This window comes from Nannobrachium achirus (genome assembly GCF_963921795.1).
Source record: "Nannobrachium achirus genome assembly, chromosome: 23".
In the NCBI taxonomy this organism is placed as follows: domain Eukaryota; kingdom Metazoa; phylum Chordata; class Actinopteri; order Myctophiformes; family Myctophidae; genus Nannobrachium; species Nannobrachium achirus.
The window spans coordinates 52,713,752-52,734,207 of NC_137830.1; the positions used below are offsets into that span (position 1 = coordinate 52,713,752).

Here is a 20,456-nt window from a genome sequence, read left to right on the forward strand (position 1 = left end):
TCTGCGATGTCGAGGAAAAGAAGTAAAAGTACAGAAAATTGGAAATACTCCAGTAAAGTAAAGATACCTCTAGATTGTACATAAGTACTGTACTTAAGTAAATGTACTTGTTACTTTTATGTTACTTTATACCACTGCTGACTGAGTGTCTCTTTCTCCCAGAGTTAATTTAACACTAAGTGACACTAAGTGAGTTCTTCATTTAAGCACCGAGTGCCGCGCTGCGAGCTTGTAGATCTGCTATTTTTGAAAAAAGTAACTAAAATTTTGCTTCTGGGGGGGGGGGTCCCTGGAACTAAATATTTTGATATGGGGGTCCGTGGCCAAATACATATCATTTTGGGGGTCCTTCACTAGAAACATAGTTTTTTTTTTCTTTTTCGAATAACCTTAGAAGGATTTGAAATATTCAGACTCTGCACACATTTTCACGATTTTTCAAAAATAGCAGATCTACAAAGCTCGCAGCGCGGCACCGAGTGCCGTGCTGTGAGCTTGTAGATCTGCTATTTTTCAATAGCTAAAGCATAAAATGTGAGTGAATGCTTGTACCCAGTACAAAATGTGAGTGAATGCTTGTACCCAGTACACAATGTGAGTGAATGCTTGTACCCAGTACACAATGTGAGTGAATGCTTGTACCCAGTACAAAATTTAAGTGAATGCTTGTACCCAGTACACAATGTGAGTGAATGCTTGTACCCAGTACACAATGTGAGTGAATGCTTGTACCCAGTACAAAATTTAAGTGAATGCTTGTACCCAGTACACAATGTGAGTGAATGCTTGTACCCAGTACACAATGTGAGTGAATGCTTGTACCCAGTACAAAATGTGAGTGAATGCTTGTACCCAGTACACAATGTGAGTGAATGCTTGTACCCAGTACACAATGTGAGTGAATGCTTGTACCCAGTACACAATGTGAGTGAATGCTTGTACCCAGTACAAAATGTGAGTGAATGCTTGTACCCAGTACACAATGTAAGTGAATGCTTGTACCCAGTACACAATGTGAGTGAATGCTTGTACCCAGTACACAATGTGAGTGAATGCTTGTACCCAGTACACAATGTGAGTGAATGCTTGTACCCAGTACACAATGTGAGTGAATGCTTGTACCCAGTACACAATGTGAGTGAATGCTTGTACCCAGTACACAATGTGAGTGAATGCTTGTACCCAGTACACAATGTGAGTGAATGCTTGTACCCAGTACACAATGTGAGTGAATGCTTGTACCCAGTACACAATGTGAGTGAATGCTTGTACCCAGTACAAAATGTGAGTGAATGCTTGTACCCAGTACACAATGTGAGTGAATGCTTGTACCCAGTACACAATGTGAGTGAATGCTTGTACCCAGTACAAAATGTGAGTGAATGCTTGTACCCAGGGCCCAGAATGTGGTGCGACACCCCCTGTAAGCACCTTGTGACGAGTCCATCCCTCATTCGTTGCATGTTGTCTCCCTGTGCACCCAACAGGCTGTTCTACCTGTCGTGCGGGGGGGTCCACAGCCTGTCGTGTGGGGGGGTCCACAGCCTGTCGAGCGGGGGGGTCCACAGCCATGGCTGCTAAGGTGAAGTGGGTGACGGACATCGAGAAGTCGGTTCTCATCAACAACTTTGAGAAGAGGGGATGGGTCCCTGTCACCGAGAGCGAGGACTGGAACTTCTACTGGTAGGATCAATCTTTACCTCGACCCCTCTTCCCGACAGGCACCGTCCAAATACTAACCCAATTCCTACCTATAGTCGGGGGATATCTTCAGAAATAGTGTCAAATCCTGGAATAAATTCCTTTACAAAAATAATTCTTCACCAATGTGTTTGTAAAGGTGTCTAGTAGTAACACATCTCACAAAGACTGAAATTCAGTTTCCCTAGGAAAATCTTTGACAGCTAGGGTAATTCTGGGTCTCATTCACTCACTATACTATAGGGGGAAAAATCACTCCCAAAAAATATGCTTTAAGTGGGATGTGAGGGGTCTAACTAGGTGTTTTTAATTATTCTGAATCCATTGCAAGAATTTGTTTTGCACAAAAAAACATTCATTGGGCTACAAACAGCCCATAAAATGATGGTTTAGTGATGAGTCATCACTTTTCACAGTGTTTGTGAGATGTGTTACTAGGCACCTTTACAAACACATTGGTGAAGATTTTTTTTGGTAAGGAATTTATTCCAGGATTTGACACTATTTCTAAAGATATCCCCCGATTTATACTGTAGGCAGGGATTAACCCATTTAGACCGGGTACACATTAGTGTGCGTGATGTTTTGCTTTAACTATTGAAAAATATCAGATTTATACAAGCTCACAGCGCAGCACCAAGTGCCGCGCTGCGAGCTCGTAGATCTGCTATTTTTGAAAAAATTGTGAAAAGTTGTGCACGTCTTTGAATATTTTGACCCGATTTATTCTGTCTCCTAAATCCTTCTAAGGTTTTTTTAAACCTATGTTTCTATGTCAGTGGTGCTCAAACATTTTCATGTGAAGGAGTCATTTTGGGGGTCGCACCCTGAGAAGGTTGAGAACCACTGGTCTAAACAACAACATGCTATCTCAATAACATTCATAGCATTTGTATTGATCTACATAACCTAGCTATTCATGTGTAAATAATCAATACTATAGTAGTCATATTTTCATAGATCACTGGATCTCAATATTGAGTCCGGGGATCACCAAGGGTTCAAATGGAACCTTACAGGTCCATTTGTTTCCATTTGTACACTCAGAGTTCAATTAAAACCTGAGCGTACAATGTAGATTCAGAGAGATACAATGGTATCAAATGGGGGTCCTTATCAAATGCATATCAAACCCAAATGGGTGCTTGAAATTAAAAAAGATAGATAATGAATCACACACCAAAGGCCTTTTATTTCAGACCTTTATGGTGTCTTAAAGGTCTGTGAAAACAGTGAAAACTAGAAGCAGGGCTCTTCCGAGCACAGGTCTCCACCAGGCCAGACGGCCTGTTATAGCGCCACCATGAGGCTGATTTGAAAAGTTTGAAGTGGCATTTCTTCCTCGGCCTAGTGGGATTGTGCGTGCACAATTTCACCAAAATTGCACGCTGTGTTCGTGATTTGAGGCATTTTGTTCAAAACTGACCAATCTTACAAACTTTGAAACCCAATCTCAGCCAATCAGGATGGAATATGGACAATCAGACAGATCCATGTCGATCACATGACTGTAGAGATACTGTCTACCGATTTGCGTGATTTTTGGACAAAATCTGTAGGAGTACTGCATGGCCAAAAGGTAGTTTTGCACAAATTGGCCTCCTGGTGGCGCTAGAACAGGGCCATTTGAAAAATGTGGGGCAGAGGTTCTGAATTGGCATCCAGGGAGTGTGTGTGCTCAGTTTGGCAGCGACCGGGCCAACGGCGCCGGAGATTAGCTGCTAACAAACTGGAGGACACACGGACGCACGCACTGACGGACACACGCACGGACAGGGGCGAAAACATACTCTCCCTCAAGCATTCGGCTGGTGGAGACAATAACCAATGTACAGTACAAGCTCACAACATGTCACATTGCGACACGTTGTGAGCTTGTAGATTGGTTATTTTCTCTACTACAAAGAAAAACATACAGTATGTGCCTGCCTACTACCGGGAGTGTGAATCCACTGTGTCGAGCATCTATACCAGTGGTTCTCAAACTTTGGGTACCCAAATTATTTTGTGGGGTCCCCAGATGATTAGCTTAAAGGAGTAGTTCACCCCAAAATGACTTTTTTTCTATTGATTACTCATGCCATGGAGAGTAGAGTTCAATAATATTTTTAGTTTTTGTCATATTCCTAAGACATAAATGTGATAACAATAAATGTACCCCCATTCATTCCGGAATCAATGGGGGTAAATTTACTCGAATCAAATTTTTGTCTTAGGAATGTGACAAAAACCAAAAAATATTATTGAACTCTACTCTCCATGGCATGAGTAATCGATAGAAAAAAAGTCATTTTGGGGGTGAACTACTCCTTTAATGTCATTTCTTTTCTCACTCAATGGTAAACGAACCAACACACAGTATAAGTGTATACAGGGTATCTGCACATTTATAAAGTGACAATTTAAGGACTTTCAAGACCGTTTTAATTCCAAACTGGCCAAACTATCAAATATTAAGTAAGCAAGAGGCGAACATTGTTGAAAATAGCAGATCTACATGCTCGCAGCACTGCAAGGCGTTGTGAGCATGTAGATCTGCTATTTTCACAATGGGAGTGGGGGTCCCCAGAGGGTCCCCAGGGGGTCCCCAGTTCAAATATGTTTATTTTGAGGGACACCGACTAAAAAGGATTGAGAACCCCTGGTCTATACGAGCAAAAGTTGAAAATGATCGATCTTTCTAAAAAAAAAAATTTTTTAATAATTGATTAAATGGATATATCAACTTTGTGCAGGATGAGCATCCAGACCATCAGGAACGTGTTCAGTGTAGACACAGGTTACCGGCTGACGGACGAGCAGATGGTCAACCATTTCCCCAACCACTACGAGCTGACCAGGAAGGACCTGATGATCAAGAACATCAAACGCTACCGCAAGGATCTGGAGAAGGAGAGCAGCCACCTGGCCGAGAAGGACGAGAACGGCAAATACATTTATCTGGGTACGGCAGGAGAGACGCACAAATCAACATCGCTAAAACCATTGAAAGCAGTAAATGAAAACATTTTATACACACTTTTCTTTTCTCAAATTACAATCAAAAATACAAACCCTTGTTGTAAAAAAAAACAAAGTTGTCCTTTAAGACAAATGTCTCATGTGTGCCAAATTGATATTTCTTATTATAGAGCAGTGAAGTCATGACGTGACTCGCTCATCCCCCGGTTATTAGAAGTAATTTCTCTATGGAGAATAACATTGAGTCATCTTAAAATCCTCTCATATAAGCATTGTGGTCCAAAAATAAACAAACGTTCTGCACAATATTGTCGGGGAGGTGGCTCTGTATGGTTTATGATAGTCAGTCACTCATATTTGATAAAGTTTGTTTCTAGCGAAAATGGAACTAATTGGGCGACAGTAACATTAGCGTTTTCTCACCATCAGTTGATTCTTCATATCCATATGAGTCAAACCGTTGAGTTCATTTGTTTACATTTGGAACACAGTTCTTATATGACTCGATATGACTCGATATGAAACAAGTCTATGGGAATTCAGAATGGGGGGGGGGGGGGGGGGGGACATGAACCAGGTAGGATGTGTAAATGACGTCACACTTCACTGCTATATCTAGGGCTGTCACGATATGACATTTTACATGCCGATTAATTGTCACTCAAATAATTGGCGATTAACGATTTAATTGTGTTTTTGTCGTTGATAATTACATTTCTGTTTGTCTTTTAGGCTTTGAAGTTGTACATGGTAGATATGACACATAACCTAAATATACAAAGAAATTACTGACATATTTGACAACTTACGACTTAAAAAATAACTTTGATAGTGGAAATAGCCGATCTACAAGCTCACAACGCGTCGCAATGCGGCGCGTTGTGAACTTGTAGATCTGCTATTTCCACTATTTTTTACATAAAAAAATACATATGAACATTTTTCAACATGGAAACGATTATGACGATTATGAAAAATAATCGCGATTATGTCAAATAATCGCGATTAGACGATTATGTAATAATCGTGACAGCCCTAGCTATATTACTTATTTTTGAAGCGGTGAAAACCGCTTCCAATGAATGGCTTTGTGTGTATCACGCCCATGGTCATTTCAGTCCAGAATGAACAGGCTTTTTCAAAAACAGAATGTCCGTTTAATTACCATATATGGTGATGTCAGTCCAGAATGAACAGGGTTTTTCAAAAACACAAAGTATGTTACCTTATGTCCATATATGGTCACTCCAGGCCAGAATGAACAGGTTTTTCCTGTCCCGTACGTGTAAAATATCAGTCCAGAATGAATAGGCTTTTTCAAAAAGCAAAATGTGTGGTGTCCCTCCCGGTCAGATGAATGGATACTTTGAGGATTGGTCAAGCTTCAAATGATAATTTGGCCTTCAGGGTTTATCTGTCTTGTACATGCAGTATCTATTGCAGATTATCAAAACAGATGAAAAATACATTCAGAATAGAGGTTTTATCTGTCCACCGCTTCACTTCGAACCGAGGTTTGATTTTTTTTAATTCTTTCTCTAGATTTCGTCCCTGTGACCTTCATGCTGCCCGCCGACTACAACCTGTTTGTGGAGGAGTTCCGTAAGAGTCCTAGCAGCACGTGGATCATGAAGCCCTGTGGGAAGGCCCAGGGGAAAGGCATCTTCCTCATCAACAAGCTGTCTCAGATCAAGAAGTGGTCCAGGGACAGCCGCACCTCCTCGTGAGTACGGAGGGAGGGAGGGGACCGTATGAACGAATAGTACTAGGTATAGATACTATACATATATATTACTATATATACTAGGTAGGTATAGAGAAGGTACTAGGTATAGATACTATACATATATATTACTATATATACTAGGTAGGATCATGAAGCCCTGTGGGAAGGCCCAGGGGAAAGGCATCTTCCTCATCAACAAGCTGTCTCAGATCAAGAAGTGGTCCAGGGACAGCCGCACCTCCTCGTGAGTAACCTCGCCTACCAGGCTTTCTCCCGGGAGAGAGCCTGGTGTTCGTTCACAACAGACCGTTTGGTTTCCGCCTAAAGCGCGGAAACCACTAGAAGAAGCGGCGTCGCTTAGATTTGGTTCCCACCGTTTGTTTCCCCAATCCCTATTAAAATGCTCGAGTAGCCTAGTGTGGTTTTGCCGGTCGCTAAAAGTTGGACTAAAACATGCACATACCAAACTAATTTTTCAAAAGCAAAACTACTCCGCATCGAGGAGTTTATTAGGTAGGCCATAAAAGTATGTCCTTGAGCGCAGGGGAATTATTTTGGGTTAAAACTGTTTCTGGTGGATAGTTCTGGTGGATAGTTCTGGTGGATATTTCCGGCCAAATTGTAGTCCTTGAGTACTACAACATGACGTTTTGTGGTTTCCGCTCCAGACCGGTTACAAGCCCGAAAAGTGAAGTGATCCCAGACTATTGCAGCCGTGATCCTCCTACGGGACCGTAGGAAAATGATAACCTCCTCGTGAGTGGGGAGGGAGGGGGGGGGGGGACCGTAGGAAAATGATAACCTCCTCGCGAGTACGGAGGGAGGGAGGGGGGGGGACCGTAGGAAAATGATAACCTCCTCGTGAGTACGGAGGGAGGGAGGGGGGGGACCGTAGGAAAATGATAACCTCCTCGTGAGTGGGGAGGGAGGGAGGGGGGGGACCGTAGGAAAATGATAACCTCCTCGTGAGTGGGGAGGGAGGGAGGGGACCGTATGAAAATGATAACCTCCTCGTGAGTACGGAGGGAGGGAGGGGGGGGGGGGGACCGTAGGAAAATGATAACCTCCTCGTGAGTACGGAGGGAGGGAGGGGGGGGGACCGTAGGAAAATGATAACCTCCTCGTGAGTACGGAGGGAGGGAGGGGGGGGACCGTAGGAAAATGATAACCTCCTCGTGAGTGGGGAGGGAGGGAGGGGGGGGGACCGTAGGAAAATGATAACCTCCTCGTGAGTGGGGAGGGAGGGAGGGGGGGGGACCGTAGGAAAATGATAACCTCCTCGTGAGTGGGGAGGGAGGGAGGGGGGGGACCGTAGGAAAATGATAACCTCCTCGTGAGTGGGGAGGGAGGGAGGGGGGGGGACCGTAGGAAAATGATAACCTCCTCGTGAGTGGGGAGGGAGGGAGGGGGGGGACCGTAGGAAAATGATAACCTCCTCGTGAGTGGGGAGGGAGGGGGGGGGGGGGGGGGACCGTAGGAAAATGATAACCTCCTCGTGAGTGGGGAGGGAGGGGGGGGACCGTAGGAAAATGATAACCTCCTCGTGAGTGGGGAGGGAGGGAGGGGGGGGACCGTAGGAAAATGATAACCTCCTCGTGAGTGGGGAGGGAGGGGGGGGACCGTAGGAAAATGATAACCTCCTCGTGAGTGGGGAGGGAGGGAGGGGGGGGGGACCGTAGGAAAATGATAACCTCCTCGTGAGTGGGGGGGGGAGGGAGGGGGGGGGGACCGTAGGAAAATGATAACCTCCTCGTGAGTGGGGAGGGAGGGAGGGGACCGTAGGAAAATGATAACCTCCTCGTGAGTGGGGAGGGAGGGGGGGGACCGTAGGAAAATGATAACCTCCTCGTGAGTGGGGAGGGAGGGGGGGGACCGTAGGAAAATGATAACCTCCTCGTGAGTGGGGAGGGAGGAGGGGGACCGTAGGAAAATGATAACCTCCTCGTGAGTGGGGAGGGAGGAGGGGACCGTATGAACGAATAGTACCTGAGACGAATAACAGTCTAAAGGCCCTTTTCCACCGGCAGCGATAACGATGACGATAGCCATAAAATATCGCAGCGATAATTATGCCTTCACATTGATGTCCGATAAAGTTATCGGACATCAATGTGAAGAGGCGCCAATTAACAGCCGCTCGCGCTGAGCGCACCTCCAGCTGTTTGTCAGAGACCCAGTTCCATATCACTGTGATCTTCTTAACCACATCGTTGTTGATCCTAACGATGTAGTTGTCGGCTATCGTTGTCTGTATCGGTGTTTGGTGGATGCTGCCGATCCACTTCAATTGAAAACCCACTTTTTTAAATCGTTATCGTCATCGTTATCGCTGCCAGTGGAAAAGGGCCTTTAGTCCGTATTTTAACATTTTGGATAAAGACATTTTATTGAATTACCAGACTGTAAACCACAGACTAGACGTTTTTAATCTCTTAAAGTCTTAATGTACTCCCCCCCTCATTTTGTTGAGTTAGATTTTTTTTACTTAACTCATATATATTGGGAATTATACAACACGTAGTCCGGCTCTCAATGGAAAACAGGCTCTCCAGCCGTGCATCAAACGAGCACAGATGCACTGCTAGACCTGGGCCTAATCACATGAAGAATGTATCACTCCGCCACTGCACCTGATTATCCCATATATGGCACAGCTGCGCCCTCTGGAGGGAAACACACAGTAGCAGCTTGCAGTAACTAGCCACTCTCACCGGAGTTGTTGTCATACAATGGTATCGTGACGTGCAGCGAAAATAGCCGATCTACAAGTGACAACGCGTCGTCGCGCCGCGTTGTTACTTGTATATCGGCTATTTTTGCTGCGCGATACGGTCGTACGGCGGAGCATAGCCTATTGGAACTGACAGCTCAGCTGTGGTGATTGCTGCATGCCTCGGTGACTGCGCTCGCAGCGCAGCTCATTTTAATCATCAACAGGGACTATTTTTTGTCAGTCAAACTCTTCCAAGGAATCAGATTAGCGATTGTTTAAATTGTGAATTGCCCCACAGTGTGAATAGCATACTTTAATGTGTTTTGTTTGTTGGTGGTTGTATAATTGCAATATTACACTCGGGGGTGTGGGATAACTGAATTATTTGCACTCCTGTGATGCTCGGCGGAACTCGCCTACGGCTCGTGCAAATAATTCAGTTATCCCACACCCTCTCGTGTAATATTGCTTAATTATAAGACATAATACTTATGGAAAGTGGAAAAACAGTATAGTTTGTGGAACAACAGTCTAAGTCCGTACAAGCAATATTCAGCAGACAAAGGGAGCAGATAACATTTAAACCAACAATTAAACAAAATGAGGGGGGAATGCATTAACAATTTAACAGATTAAAAATGACTAGTTTGTGGTTTACAGTCTGGTAAAATATATTTATTCAAAAAAATTCAAATATGGACTTATACTGTTATTCGTCTCAGGTACTCAATTATTGTGACAAAAGAAATCGCGATTTACGATATTATCACGATAATCAAAATCCATTATCCTGGGGCAGAACATTTGCCAAAAAAATAGCCGATCTACAAGCTCACGACACGTCACGTTGTGACGCGTTGTGAGCTTGTAGATCGGCTATCTTTTTGGCAAAGACATTTGATAGAGAGTGAAAAAAGACTTATCAAGAAAAAAGAGTATCAAGTACGTATATTATATGTACCTTTTACCTTATAGAGGGTTTAAATGGTACCGAATATGCAGCTCGGCAAATAAAAGGTGAATTGATCCCAGTGCATGACGGAGGACGATATCACAATAAATGTAATCTTCGCGATACGATTATCGTGAGTGTTTTTTATCACGATAAACTATAATATCGCGTATCGTCCCATCCCTACTCGTGAGTCACGACACACACGCATGCACGATGACGTGACGTATGACTCAATATTTGGGGCGTAGTTTCAGCCTTATTTGATCCCCATTGACTTCCGTTTAAGTTTAAGGAGTCGTTCACCCCCAAAATGACATGGAGACTTAAGTTCAATGTTTAGTTTGTTTTTGTCTCATTCCTAAGCCAATGATTTGATTATAGTAAATTATTGACCCCCATTGATTCTGGATCAGGAATCAATGGGCCTACAAAGAGTCTCCTCAGATTATTGTCTTGAATGCGACAAAAACAAAAAAAACAAAATATTGAACTCGAGTCTCCATGGGATGAGTAATCGATGGGAAGGAAAAGTCATTTTGGGGGTGAACTACTCCTTTAAATATTTTAATATAAGATATACATTATAAAATGGGTGGAGGTACAGTAGTTACTTGTCCTACTGGTAAAGTACACAAGAACCTTAGTGCTGACCGGTCCGTCGGTTTGGGAGATTAACCCAAGACAAACACCTACTGGACAAGCCTCTAGAAACGTAGTGTGTCTTTGTGCAACAAAACAAAGAAAGGGGGGATAGGTGGGATGCTCAACCCAACAATACCTTTTAGAGAAAACTATTTTATTGCAAAAAAACAAAGACTGTTGTTAATTATTAGCTCCGTTTGAGTTGACCTCAACGGTTTTGTTATGGGAGCCTACCGCTATGTCTACACATAGCATGACTCAGTGAGCTTAATGGCTCCCTTCGATAGCTCAGTTGGTAGAGTGGAGGACTGTAGTGGTGATGACGGACATCCTGAGGTCGCTGGTTCAAATCCGGCTCCAAGGAGTTGCTTTTGAAGGTGAAGAAGGTAACAATAGAAGGATGGAAGTGTTCCTGCAGGCTTGACCCATTTAGGCCTGAACACATTATGACGCAATATTTTATGCTTTAAATATAAAAGAATAGCAGATCTACAAGCTCGCAGCGCGGCAATCAAAGGCAAATCGTGAAAATTAGAATTTTGACCCGATTCTATAAGTGTCTTTTGAATCCTTCTAAGATTTTTGGAAAAACTATGTCAGCAATCTGGCCAGCCATCGTCAAAGAAAAGGTCTTTTTCACTTAACTGGAGCTCAGTTAGTCTGTTCTTGAGAGACTATTATGTCAGTGGTTCTCAAACTTTTCATGTGAAGGACCCCCAAAATGATATTTATTTGGCCACGGACCCCCATCTCAAAATATCTAGTTCCAGGGACCACCCAGAAGCAAAATTTGAGTTACAAACGTTCACTTTGAAAATACATAATATTCAAAGATTTGCACACATTTTCACGACTTTTTCAAAAATAGCAGATCTACAAGCTCGCAGCGCGGCACTCGGTGCCGCGCTGTGAGCTTGTATATCTGCTATTTTTCACTGGTTAGAGCATTCAATAATTCTAGGCCTAAATGGGTTGTTAAACAAACACAAGGGAGAGAATAGGGTTGCTCAACCGCACTAACTATTGACTAATCACCTGTTGCTCTTGAATTGGTTCTTATTGTAACTGAAAGGTTGCAGGCTGTCGACACAAACTGTCTGGTATTATGGGTTTACTACTTTAACAAACTGCAACAGAATACATGTTTTAAAGGAGTAGTTCACCCCAAAAATGACTTTTTTTCTATTGATTACTCACGCCATGGAGAGTAGAGTTCAATAATATTTTTTTGTTTTATGTCACACACAAGACAAAAAATTGATTTGAGTAAATTTACCCCCATTGATTCCGGATGGGGACCCGTTTCGAAACGGGTCGCCATCCGGAACGAATGGGGGTAAATTTATTGTTATCACATTTTTGTCTTAGGAATGTGACAAAAACCTAAAAATATTATTGAACTCTAGTCTCCATGGCGTGACTAATCAATAGAAAAAAAGTCATTTTGGGGGTGAACTACTCCTTTAAATGTTGAAATGATACATTTTTCCTGGAGTTTTCCCTGGTGATGTTTGACTGACAAGAATCCACTGTAACATTAAATGTGTCTGCCTCTGATCAAAGCACACGTAACTTTTAAACATGCAGTAGGTGCAAATGTACTGTACTGTACTGTAGGTGCAAATGTACATGTGACAAATCAAACGCTCCAAAAACACCAGAACAATTTGTAGAGATCAATAATGCTGTTCATTATGGCCTACAGCTTCGTGGCGGCCTCCAGTGGCAAGGAGGCCTACGTCATCTCCCTCTACATCGACAACCCTCTTCTGATCGGAGGCAAGAAGTTTGACCTGCGGCTCTACGTTCTGGTGACGACCTACCGACCCCTTAAATGCTACATGTAAGTTCTGGTGACAACCTACCGCTTTAGAAAGATTTTGAAAGTGACGTTCTGACAGTGGGTTTTATCAATATTACACATTATATATATACACATATATATATATATATATGTAATATATATATGTAACCAGACATATATAATATAAAGTGACGTTCTGACGGTGGGTTTTATCAATATTACACATTATATATATACACATATATATATATATGTAATATATATATGTAACCAGACATATATAATATAAAGTGACGTTCTGACAGTGGGTTTTATCAATATTGAACACACTAAATAACTATGTGACGGTCTGACGGTGGGTTTTATCAATATTACTCATTATATATATACACATATATATATATATGTAATATATATATATGTAACCAGACATATATAATATAAAGTGACGTTCTGACAGTGGGTTTTATCAATATTGAACACACTAAATAACTACATTTTCCTGAACAGTATCTAATTGGCCCCCAGACGGTCCCCCATCTGGAAATATGTTGTGCCAGGAACCTACACAGATTTCTGTTAAAATGTTTCATGAATATTCCAAGATTTCTTTTAGATTGGCTGATCTACAAGCTCACAACCCGTTGCATCACGACACATTGTGAGCTTGCAGATCGGCTATTCTCCAATAGCCCATGTGTAGGGTTCAAGTGGTTAAACAGATTTTAATGCTTTATATCATACATGGGCAACTGGCGGCCCGGGGGCCACATGCGGCCCCCACCTTCACTTAATGCGGCCCACAGGTTAATACCGGAATACTGATATATTATTGATTTCAGCTGTTATGATTCCAAACATGACCTGCTTTAATTCCATCAGTCTATATTAGTAGCTTAATGACTAGTATAATAGTATTAAAATGTATATATTTTTTATGTCCAATGTATTTGTATTTAAGTTCATAAAGTTAACATGAGTATATAACTAAATGCGTTGGAACTTACATCAAAATGTTACATTTCAGGATTCCAATTCAAAAATAACAAAAAAAAAATATTCAGGATTCCAATTCAAAAGAAGCAGAAATAGCCGATCTACAAGCTCAAAAGGCATCGCAGCGCGATGCGTTTTGAGCTTGTAGATCTGCTATTTTTGCAAGTAGAATGTAGAATGTAGCAATATATGCAATGTGGCCCTCTGGAGTGAAGGTGGAAATATAGTGGCCCTCTGGAGTGAAGGTGGAAATATAGTGGTCCTCTGGAGTGAAGGTGGAAATATAGTGGCCCTCTGGAGTGAAGGTGGAAATATAGTGGCCCTCTGGAGTGAAGGTGGAAATATAGTGGCCCTCTGGAGTGAAGGTGGAAATATAGTGGCCCTCTGGAGTGAAGGTGGAAATATAGTGGTCCTCTGGAGTGAAGGTGGAAATATAGTGGCCCTCTGGAGTGAAGGTGGAAATATAGTGGCCCTCTGGAGTGAAGGTGGAAATATAGTGGTCCTCTGGAGTGAAGGTGGAAATATAGTGGCCCTCTGGAGTGAAGGTGGAAATATAGTGGCCCTCTGGAGTGAAGGTGGAAATATAGTGGCCCTCTGGAGTGAAGGTGGAAATATAGTGGCCCTCTGGAGTGAAGGTGGAAATATAGTGGCCCTCTGGAGTGAAGGTGGAAATATAGTGGCCCTCTGGAGTGAAGGTGGAAATATAGTGGCCCTCGCCATCATCAAAGTTGCCCATCCCTGCTATATATGAACACATTTTGATGAGGACCCCTGCTATATATGAACACATTTTGATGGGGACCCCTGCTATATATGAACACATTTTGATGGGGACCCCTGCTATATATGAACACATTTTGATGGGGACCCCTGGGACCTTGCTTTGAGAACCACTGTTCTAGTGTTCTTAGGCTTCCCACACACAGACAGGCACTAAGTTGAGTGAGAGTTGTGTGGGGGAGGCGGGGGGGCAGAGACAGCACAATGCATTGCGGATGGAAGTCTAGTGATTTGAAGTCTAGTGAGAGTCCTGTGGTTGCACAGAGCACCATCCAACAAGCACACAACACGCACTAGACTTCCAACCACTAGACTTCCATCCGGAATGCATTGTGCTGTCTCTGCCCCCCGCCTCCCCCACACAACTCTCACACAACTTAGTGCGTTCCAGTTTGAGTGCAGCCTTAGAACACTAGAGGTTCTTAGAGCTGGGTGTTTTTACTCCCATATGGTCTAGCGGTTAGGATTCCTGGTTTTCACCCAGGCGGCCCGGGTTCGACTCCCGGTATGGGAGCTACATTTTTTGATGAATTGAATACAAAGGACCCCAATGGAAACAAGCCACAGTGCTTTCCTTTTACCAGACCTTGTGTAGATCTGTTTTATCAGACCTTGTGTAGATCTGTTTCTTTCTATGCTTTAGTTTGGCAAACTGTTAATAAAGTATTCAATCAATCAATCAATCAATCAATCAATCAATCAATCAATCAATGTGCAGGGCTTTTCAAAGTGGGTGACGGGGCACCCTTGGGTGCTGTGATGCCAGTCCAGGGGTGCCGCGAGATCATTTGATAATATTTGGAATTCATCATCAATATCACTACACTATGTTTACCTGATTTGCACTGTACTTGATGAGTTCTTTTTCCATCTATGACAACTCTCTTCACTAAAAATAGCAGATCTACAAGCTCACAACGCGTCACGTTGTGATGCGTTATGAGCTTCTAGATCTGCTATTTTTGGTGAACCTCCCCCTCCCCCCCCCCCCGAATAGTCATGCTGGGGTTCAAGTGGTTAAACGTCAAGTATAACCTTATTTTCAGTCAGTTCTGATGGAAACTGATATTTCTCCAATAGGATGTAAGATGTAAAAATGAACAGTGTAATTCAGGGGGACTGCCCATAAGTCTGAAGGTTCATTAGTCCGAAGGTTCATTAGTCCGAATGGCTACACGGAGCTGGATATTTCATATATCCCGGTTTTTCAGATATCCACATAGAAAAATATCTAGGTCCACACGACAAAGATATCTAGGTCTAACAAGCACACACACAGTAAAGTCTTCAGAGATATCTGGGTTCCCTGTCCACACGGATCCAGTGAATGGGATATTTTTCAATCTCTCCACTTATTTATCCGGTTTAAAAAATATCCAGCTTCGCGGCCGAAATATCCAGCTTCGTGTGGCTGCAAGCCCCAACACACAAAAAATGTTCAGCTTCTGAAATATCCAGCTCCGTGTAGCCGGCACCCAGTTAGGGTTAGGGTTAGTGAGGTTAGTAGAGTCTTGCTGCGTTCAGATGGGCTCAGGCAAGCGGTAGACGGCAAACCGGAAGTCATTTTAGTGGACGGGAGTAGAGCGGCAAACCGTACAGTAGTCCGGCAGTCGAAACCGGTGACGGTAAACGGCAGACGTGCCGTTCAAAGTTAAATTAATTTATCTTTTTACAGTGGTACAGGACGGAATCTGGAACCGGATGTTACGTAGCTCCATCTCACGGGACGAATTCGAGCAGAGCGCCAACACACACGGAACACACATCAGCCAGCAGTAGCAGAGAGAGCAGCATGCATGGAGCCACCTCAACCACCGCAGCGCGCGTTTTCATTTTGCGCGAGCGCTTTAAATAATTAATTAATTTTGCCGTTCCGTCGGGCATATTTTGTTCTACCTTGCCGTACCGTCCAGCAGGTGGTGCCGTTTGCCGTCTACCGCTTGCCTGAGCCCATGTGAACCCCACATTAGGCATAGTATTCTTAACACATTCGGACTGATGAACCTTCGCTCCAATGCCATGGCACCGTAATTCAGGAGTGCCGTGGATGAAAAAGTTATTTACAGGGTTGCCCTGAGTCAGAAGAGTTAGAAACCCCCTGCAATAGTGTACTAAATATCATTATTGTTGTGTTCTTGTGATGTTGCAGGTTCAATAGTCTACTAAATATCATTATTGGTGTGTTCTTGTGATGTTGCAGGTTCAAGCTGGGCTTCTGCAGGTTCTGTACGGTGAAGTACACGCCCAGTACCAGTGAGCTGGACAACATGTTTGTTCACCTCACTAACGTCGCCATCCAAAAACACGGGGTGAGTTTTCGCTGGCTTTAGCAGGCCCACAGCCATCAATGTACATTGTTTCACCAAAGCCATGGCCATAATATTATTAAGGGAGAATTTCCGGACCAGCCACTTTATTCAGATGTTATGATGTCCCAGAACGATCTGTGTATTTTCACTTTCATGTCGAGTCCACAGCAGCTCCGACTGCGAGTGGCGGTGCACCGTTCTAAATCGCGTGTTTCTATCGCACAACAATTCCTTTATTTTGTTTACAATTGTAAATTTGTTACGATTCAGTCACGTTCTAAATCTCTGAATCCTATTGAATTCTGGGGTCTTGCCAGACGAGATTTGGAAGAAGCTCATAACGTAACATTACCCTGGGGTAACTTAACATTACCCTGGGGTAACTTAAGAAGCTCATAACATAACATTACCCTGGGGTTAACATTACCCTGGGGTAACGTAACATTACCCTGGGGTTAACATTACCCTGGGGTTAACATTACCCTGGGGTAACTTAAGAAGCTCATAACATAACATTACCCTGGGGTTAACATTACCCTGGGGTAACGTAACATTACCCTGGGGTAACTTAAGAAGCTCATAACATAACATTACCCTGGGGTAACTTAAGAAGCTCATAACATAACATAACATTACCCTGGGGTAACATTACCCTGGGGTAACATTACCTGGGGTAACTTCTGCATGTTAGCTCATCAGTGTGTTTATAAACAGCAGAGAGAAAAAGTGATTTAGGAGTGATGGAATAAGTGGATTTGCATAAGTTCGCACCATGTCTTGGCCGTCTGGCCAGTGATGTATATCGGACCAGTTACCCATATATGGAGACCCCTGGTACCCATATATGGAGGTCCAGTGATGCATATCGGACCAGTTGCCCATATATGGAGACCCCTGGTACCCATATATGGAGGTCCAGTGATGTATATCGGACCAGTTGCCCATATATGGAGACCCCTGGTACCCATATATGGAGGTCCAGTGATGTATATCGGACCAGTTAACCATATATGGAGACCCCTGGTACCCATATATGGAGGTCCAGTGATGTATATCGGACCAGTTGCCCATATATGGAGACCCCTGGTACCCATATATGGAGGTCCAGTGATGTATATCGGACCAGTTAACCATATATGGAGACCCCTGGTACCCATATATGGAGATCCATTTTCTGTATGGAGCTGTGGGAGCCCAAACATGCTTACAGTCCTAATGATTATGTGTGATGATGATTTCAGTGAGAAAAAACAAACAAAAAACAGGACCCTGACGGCTCCCTTCGATAGCTCAGTTGGTAGAGCGGAGGACTGTAGAGGTCATGACTGACATCCTTAGGTCGCTGGTTCAAATCCGGCTCGAAGGAATTCCTTTGGAAAACATGTTAACTCTCACTATAGAATAGTAATACATTATGTAATAACTATACTAGATAGATAGATAGATAGATAGATAGATACCTTTATTATCCCAAGGGGGAAAATGTGTTGCCCAGAGGCAGCACAGCAGTATAAGGTTATTTACAAAGTTACAGAGAAGTAAGAAAAAAGATAAAAAGAAAAAACAAGAACAGAGTACAGAGTACAGTAAGTACAGTAAGAGCAAGGTACAACAGGAAAGGGAACGAATAATATATATACATAAGGTGTCTTAAAGCACGACTATCAAAAAATAAAAAAAGGTAGTGAAGTGATATTGATGTGCATACTTTACTTACAGAGTGGAGCCTGTTTCATACACACAATAACATTACTTAACCTGAACACTCACACGTCATCAATGACACGTCAGCACACTAACGCTGGGCAATAGTGATGTTTCCTTCATGAGTGATTCGTTCATAAGAATCGAATCATTAGCAAGACTTGTAAACGATTCGTTCAAATCCCGGAAATGTGTCTTTCACACTTTCGTTCACACTACTCGTTTGTAGTAGTAGATGCTACTGCTATAATATCATGCATGTCAACGTTCTCTGTGTGTCATTGTTGCAAGTTGTAGCAGTCTAGAATAGATCACTGGTTCCCAAACACTGGGTCGGGACCCATTTGTAGGTCGCACACAGATTTTTATGGGTCCCTTGGTTTTTTGTTTCCCACATTTTGTTTTTTAATTATTATTATTCAAATTATTTTCAAAAAACATACCCAAAAATATTTTTTTTTTGCTGTAAGATTTGCTGTATTTCTAAAACTATTTCTGCCCAAAATGACATGCTTTAAATAGAGTAGTTCTAAAACATGACATGCTCAAAATAGAGGAGTTCTAAAACATGACATGCTCAAAATAGAGGAGTTCTAAAACATGACATGCTCAAAATAGAGGAGTTCTAAAACATGACATGCTCAAAATAGAGGAGTTCTAAAACATGACATGCTCAAAATAGAGGAGTTCTAAAACATGACATGCTCAAAATAGAGGAGTTCTAAAACATGACATGCTCAAAATAGAGGAGTTCTAAAACATGACATGCTCAGAATAGAGGAGTTCTAAAACATGACATGCTCAAAATAGAGGAGTTCTAAAACATGACATGCTCAAAATAGAGGAGTTCTAAAACATGACATGCTCAAAATAGAGGAGTTCTAAAACATGACATGCTCAAAATAGAGGAGTTCTAAAACATGACATGCTCAAAATAGAGGAGTTCTAAAACATGACATGCTCAAAATAGAGGAGTTCTAAAACATGACATGCTCAGAATAGAGGAGTTCTAAAACATGACATGCTCAAAATAGAGGAGTTCTAAAACACGACATGCTCAAAATAGAGTCGTTCGCCCCCGAAAATGTCTTATTTTCTATCAATTTCAGAACTCATGAAGCCTTCATTCATGGATTTTTCTTTTCTTTTCTTTCTTTTTTATTTATTTTTTTGGTCGCATTGCTTAGCCAATAATTAGATGACTAGTATCCACTGAGTCTCTGTCATCAAATTATTGGCTTAGGAATGCGACAAAAGCAACACAAATATTTCCTTTTGAGTGGTTTAACTTGTGCAATGTGAAATGCATGCCCTGTGGCTCTGTGACAGTGGTTTAACTTGTGCAATGTGAAATGCATGCCCTGTGGCTCTGTGACAGTGGTTTAACTTGTGCAATGTGAAATGCATGCCCTGTGGCTCTGTGACAGTGGTTTAACTTGTGCAATGTGAAATGCATGCCCTGTGGCTCTGTGACAGTGGTTTAACTTGTGCAATGTGAAATGCATGCCGGCGCATGTAGGCTCCGTGATCAACACAGCTCTGACTTCCTACACAACGTTCCATTGACAAAACATGACCCATTACCCTTCCTGTCAGTCACATGACCCATTACCCTTCCTGTCAGTCATTTGCAAACCAGCCCCCCCCCCTTCCCCCATCCCCCCAGTGACAACTGAGTACACATTGCTCTCCCCCATAGCACGTGCTACTCTGTGAGTTAGGTGGAGCTGTGAACCCATTGGTCAGTCTATAGTTCAGCAGCTCCCTTCGATAGCTCAGTTGGTAGAGCGGAGGACTGTAGTGGTCATAGCTGACATCCTTAGGTCGCTGGTTCAAATCCGGCTCGAAGGAGTTCCTTTAGAAAACATTTCTTAACATAGAATAGTAATACATATGTAATAACTATGCTGTATAACCTAAGATATTCATAATACAAACCACATAGAATGGAATTCTCAGGTTAACAGCAACTGAAAATGAACAAATGACACATGAACGGTCACTCGTGATGACCCTATTCTGGTCATTCTAGGAGAACATTTGGCCAAAATAGGCAAACATTTGGTGAAAATAGCTTAACTACAAGCTCACAATGTATCATAATGTGACTCACTATCAACATACAAGAGTTTAAGTAAGAGGTGTCAAACTGGTGGCCCGCGGGC

General features: G+C 42.7%; 1 protein-coding gene across 1 annotated transcript in view; it reads left to right on the top strand.

Annotated features, from left to right (window-relative positions):
* Window positions 1-1,558: 1,558 nt before the first annotated feature.
* Window positions 1,559-20,456, top strand: part of ttll1 (tubulin tyrosine ligase-like family, member 1) — a gene marked incomplete at its 3' end in the record, with an annotated part of 40,899 nt that continues 22,001 nt past the window's right edge. Inside the window, exons 1-5 of the mRNA XM_080754478.1 lie at window positions 1,559-1,683; window positions 4,437-4,645; window positions 6,205-6,385; window positions 12,404-12,541; window positions 16,479-16,587. Of these exons, the coding sequence (XP_080610604.1) occupies window positions 1,571-1,683; window positions 4,437-4,645; window positions 6,205-6,385; window positions 12,404-12,541; window positions 16,479-16,587 (750 nt within the window). The 5' untranslated portion in view covers window positions 1,559-1,570. The remainder of the gene's footprint in view (window positions 1,684-4,436; window positions 4,646-6,204; window positions 6,386-12,403; window positions 12,542-16,478; window positions 16,588-20,456) is intronic.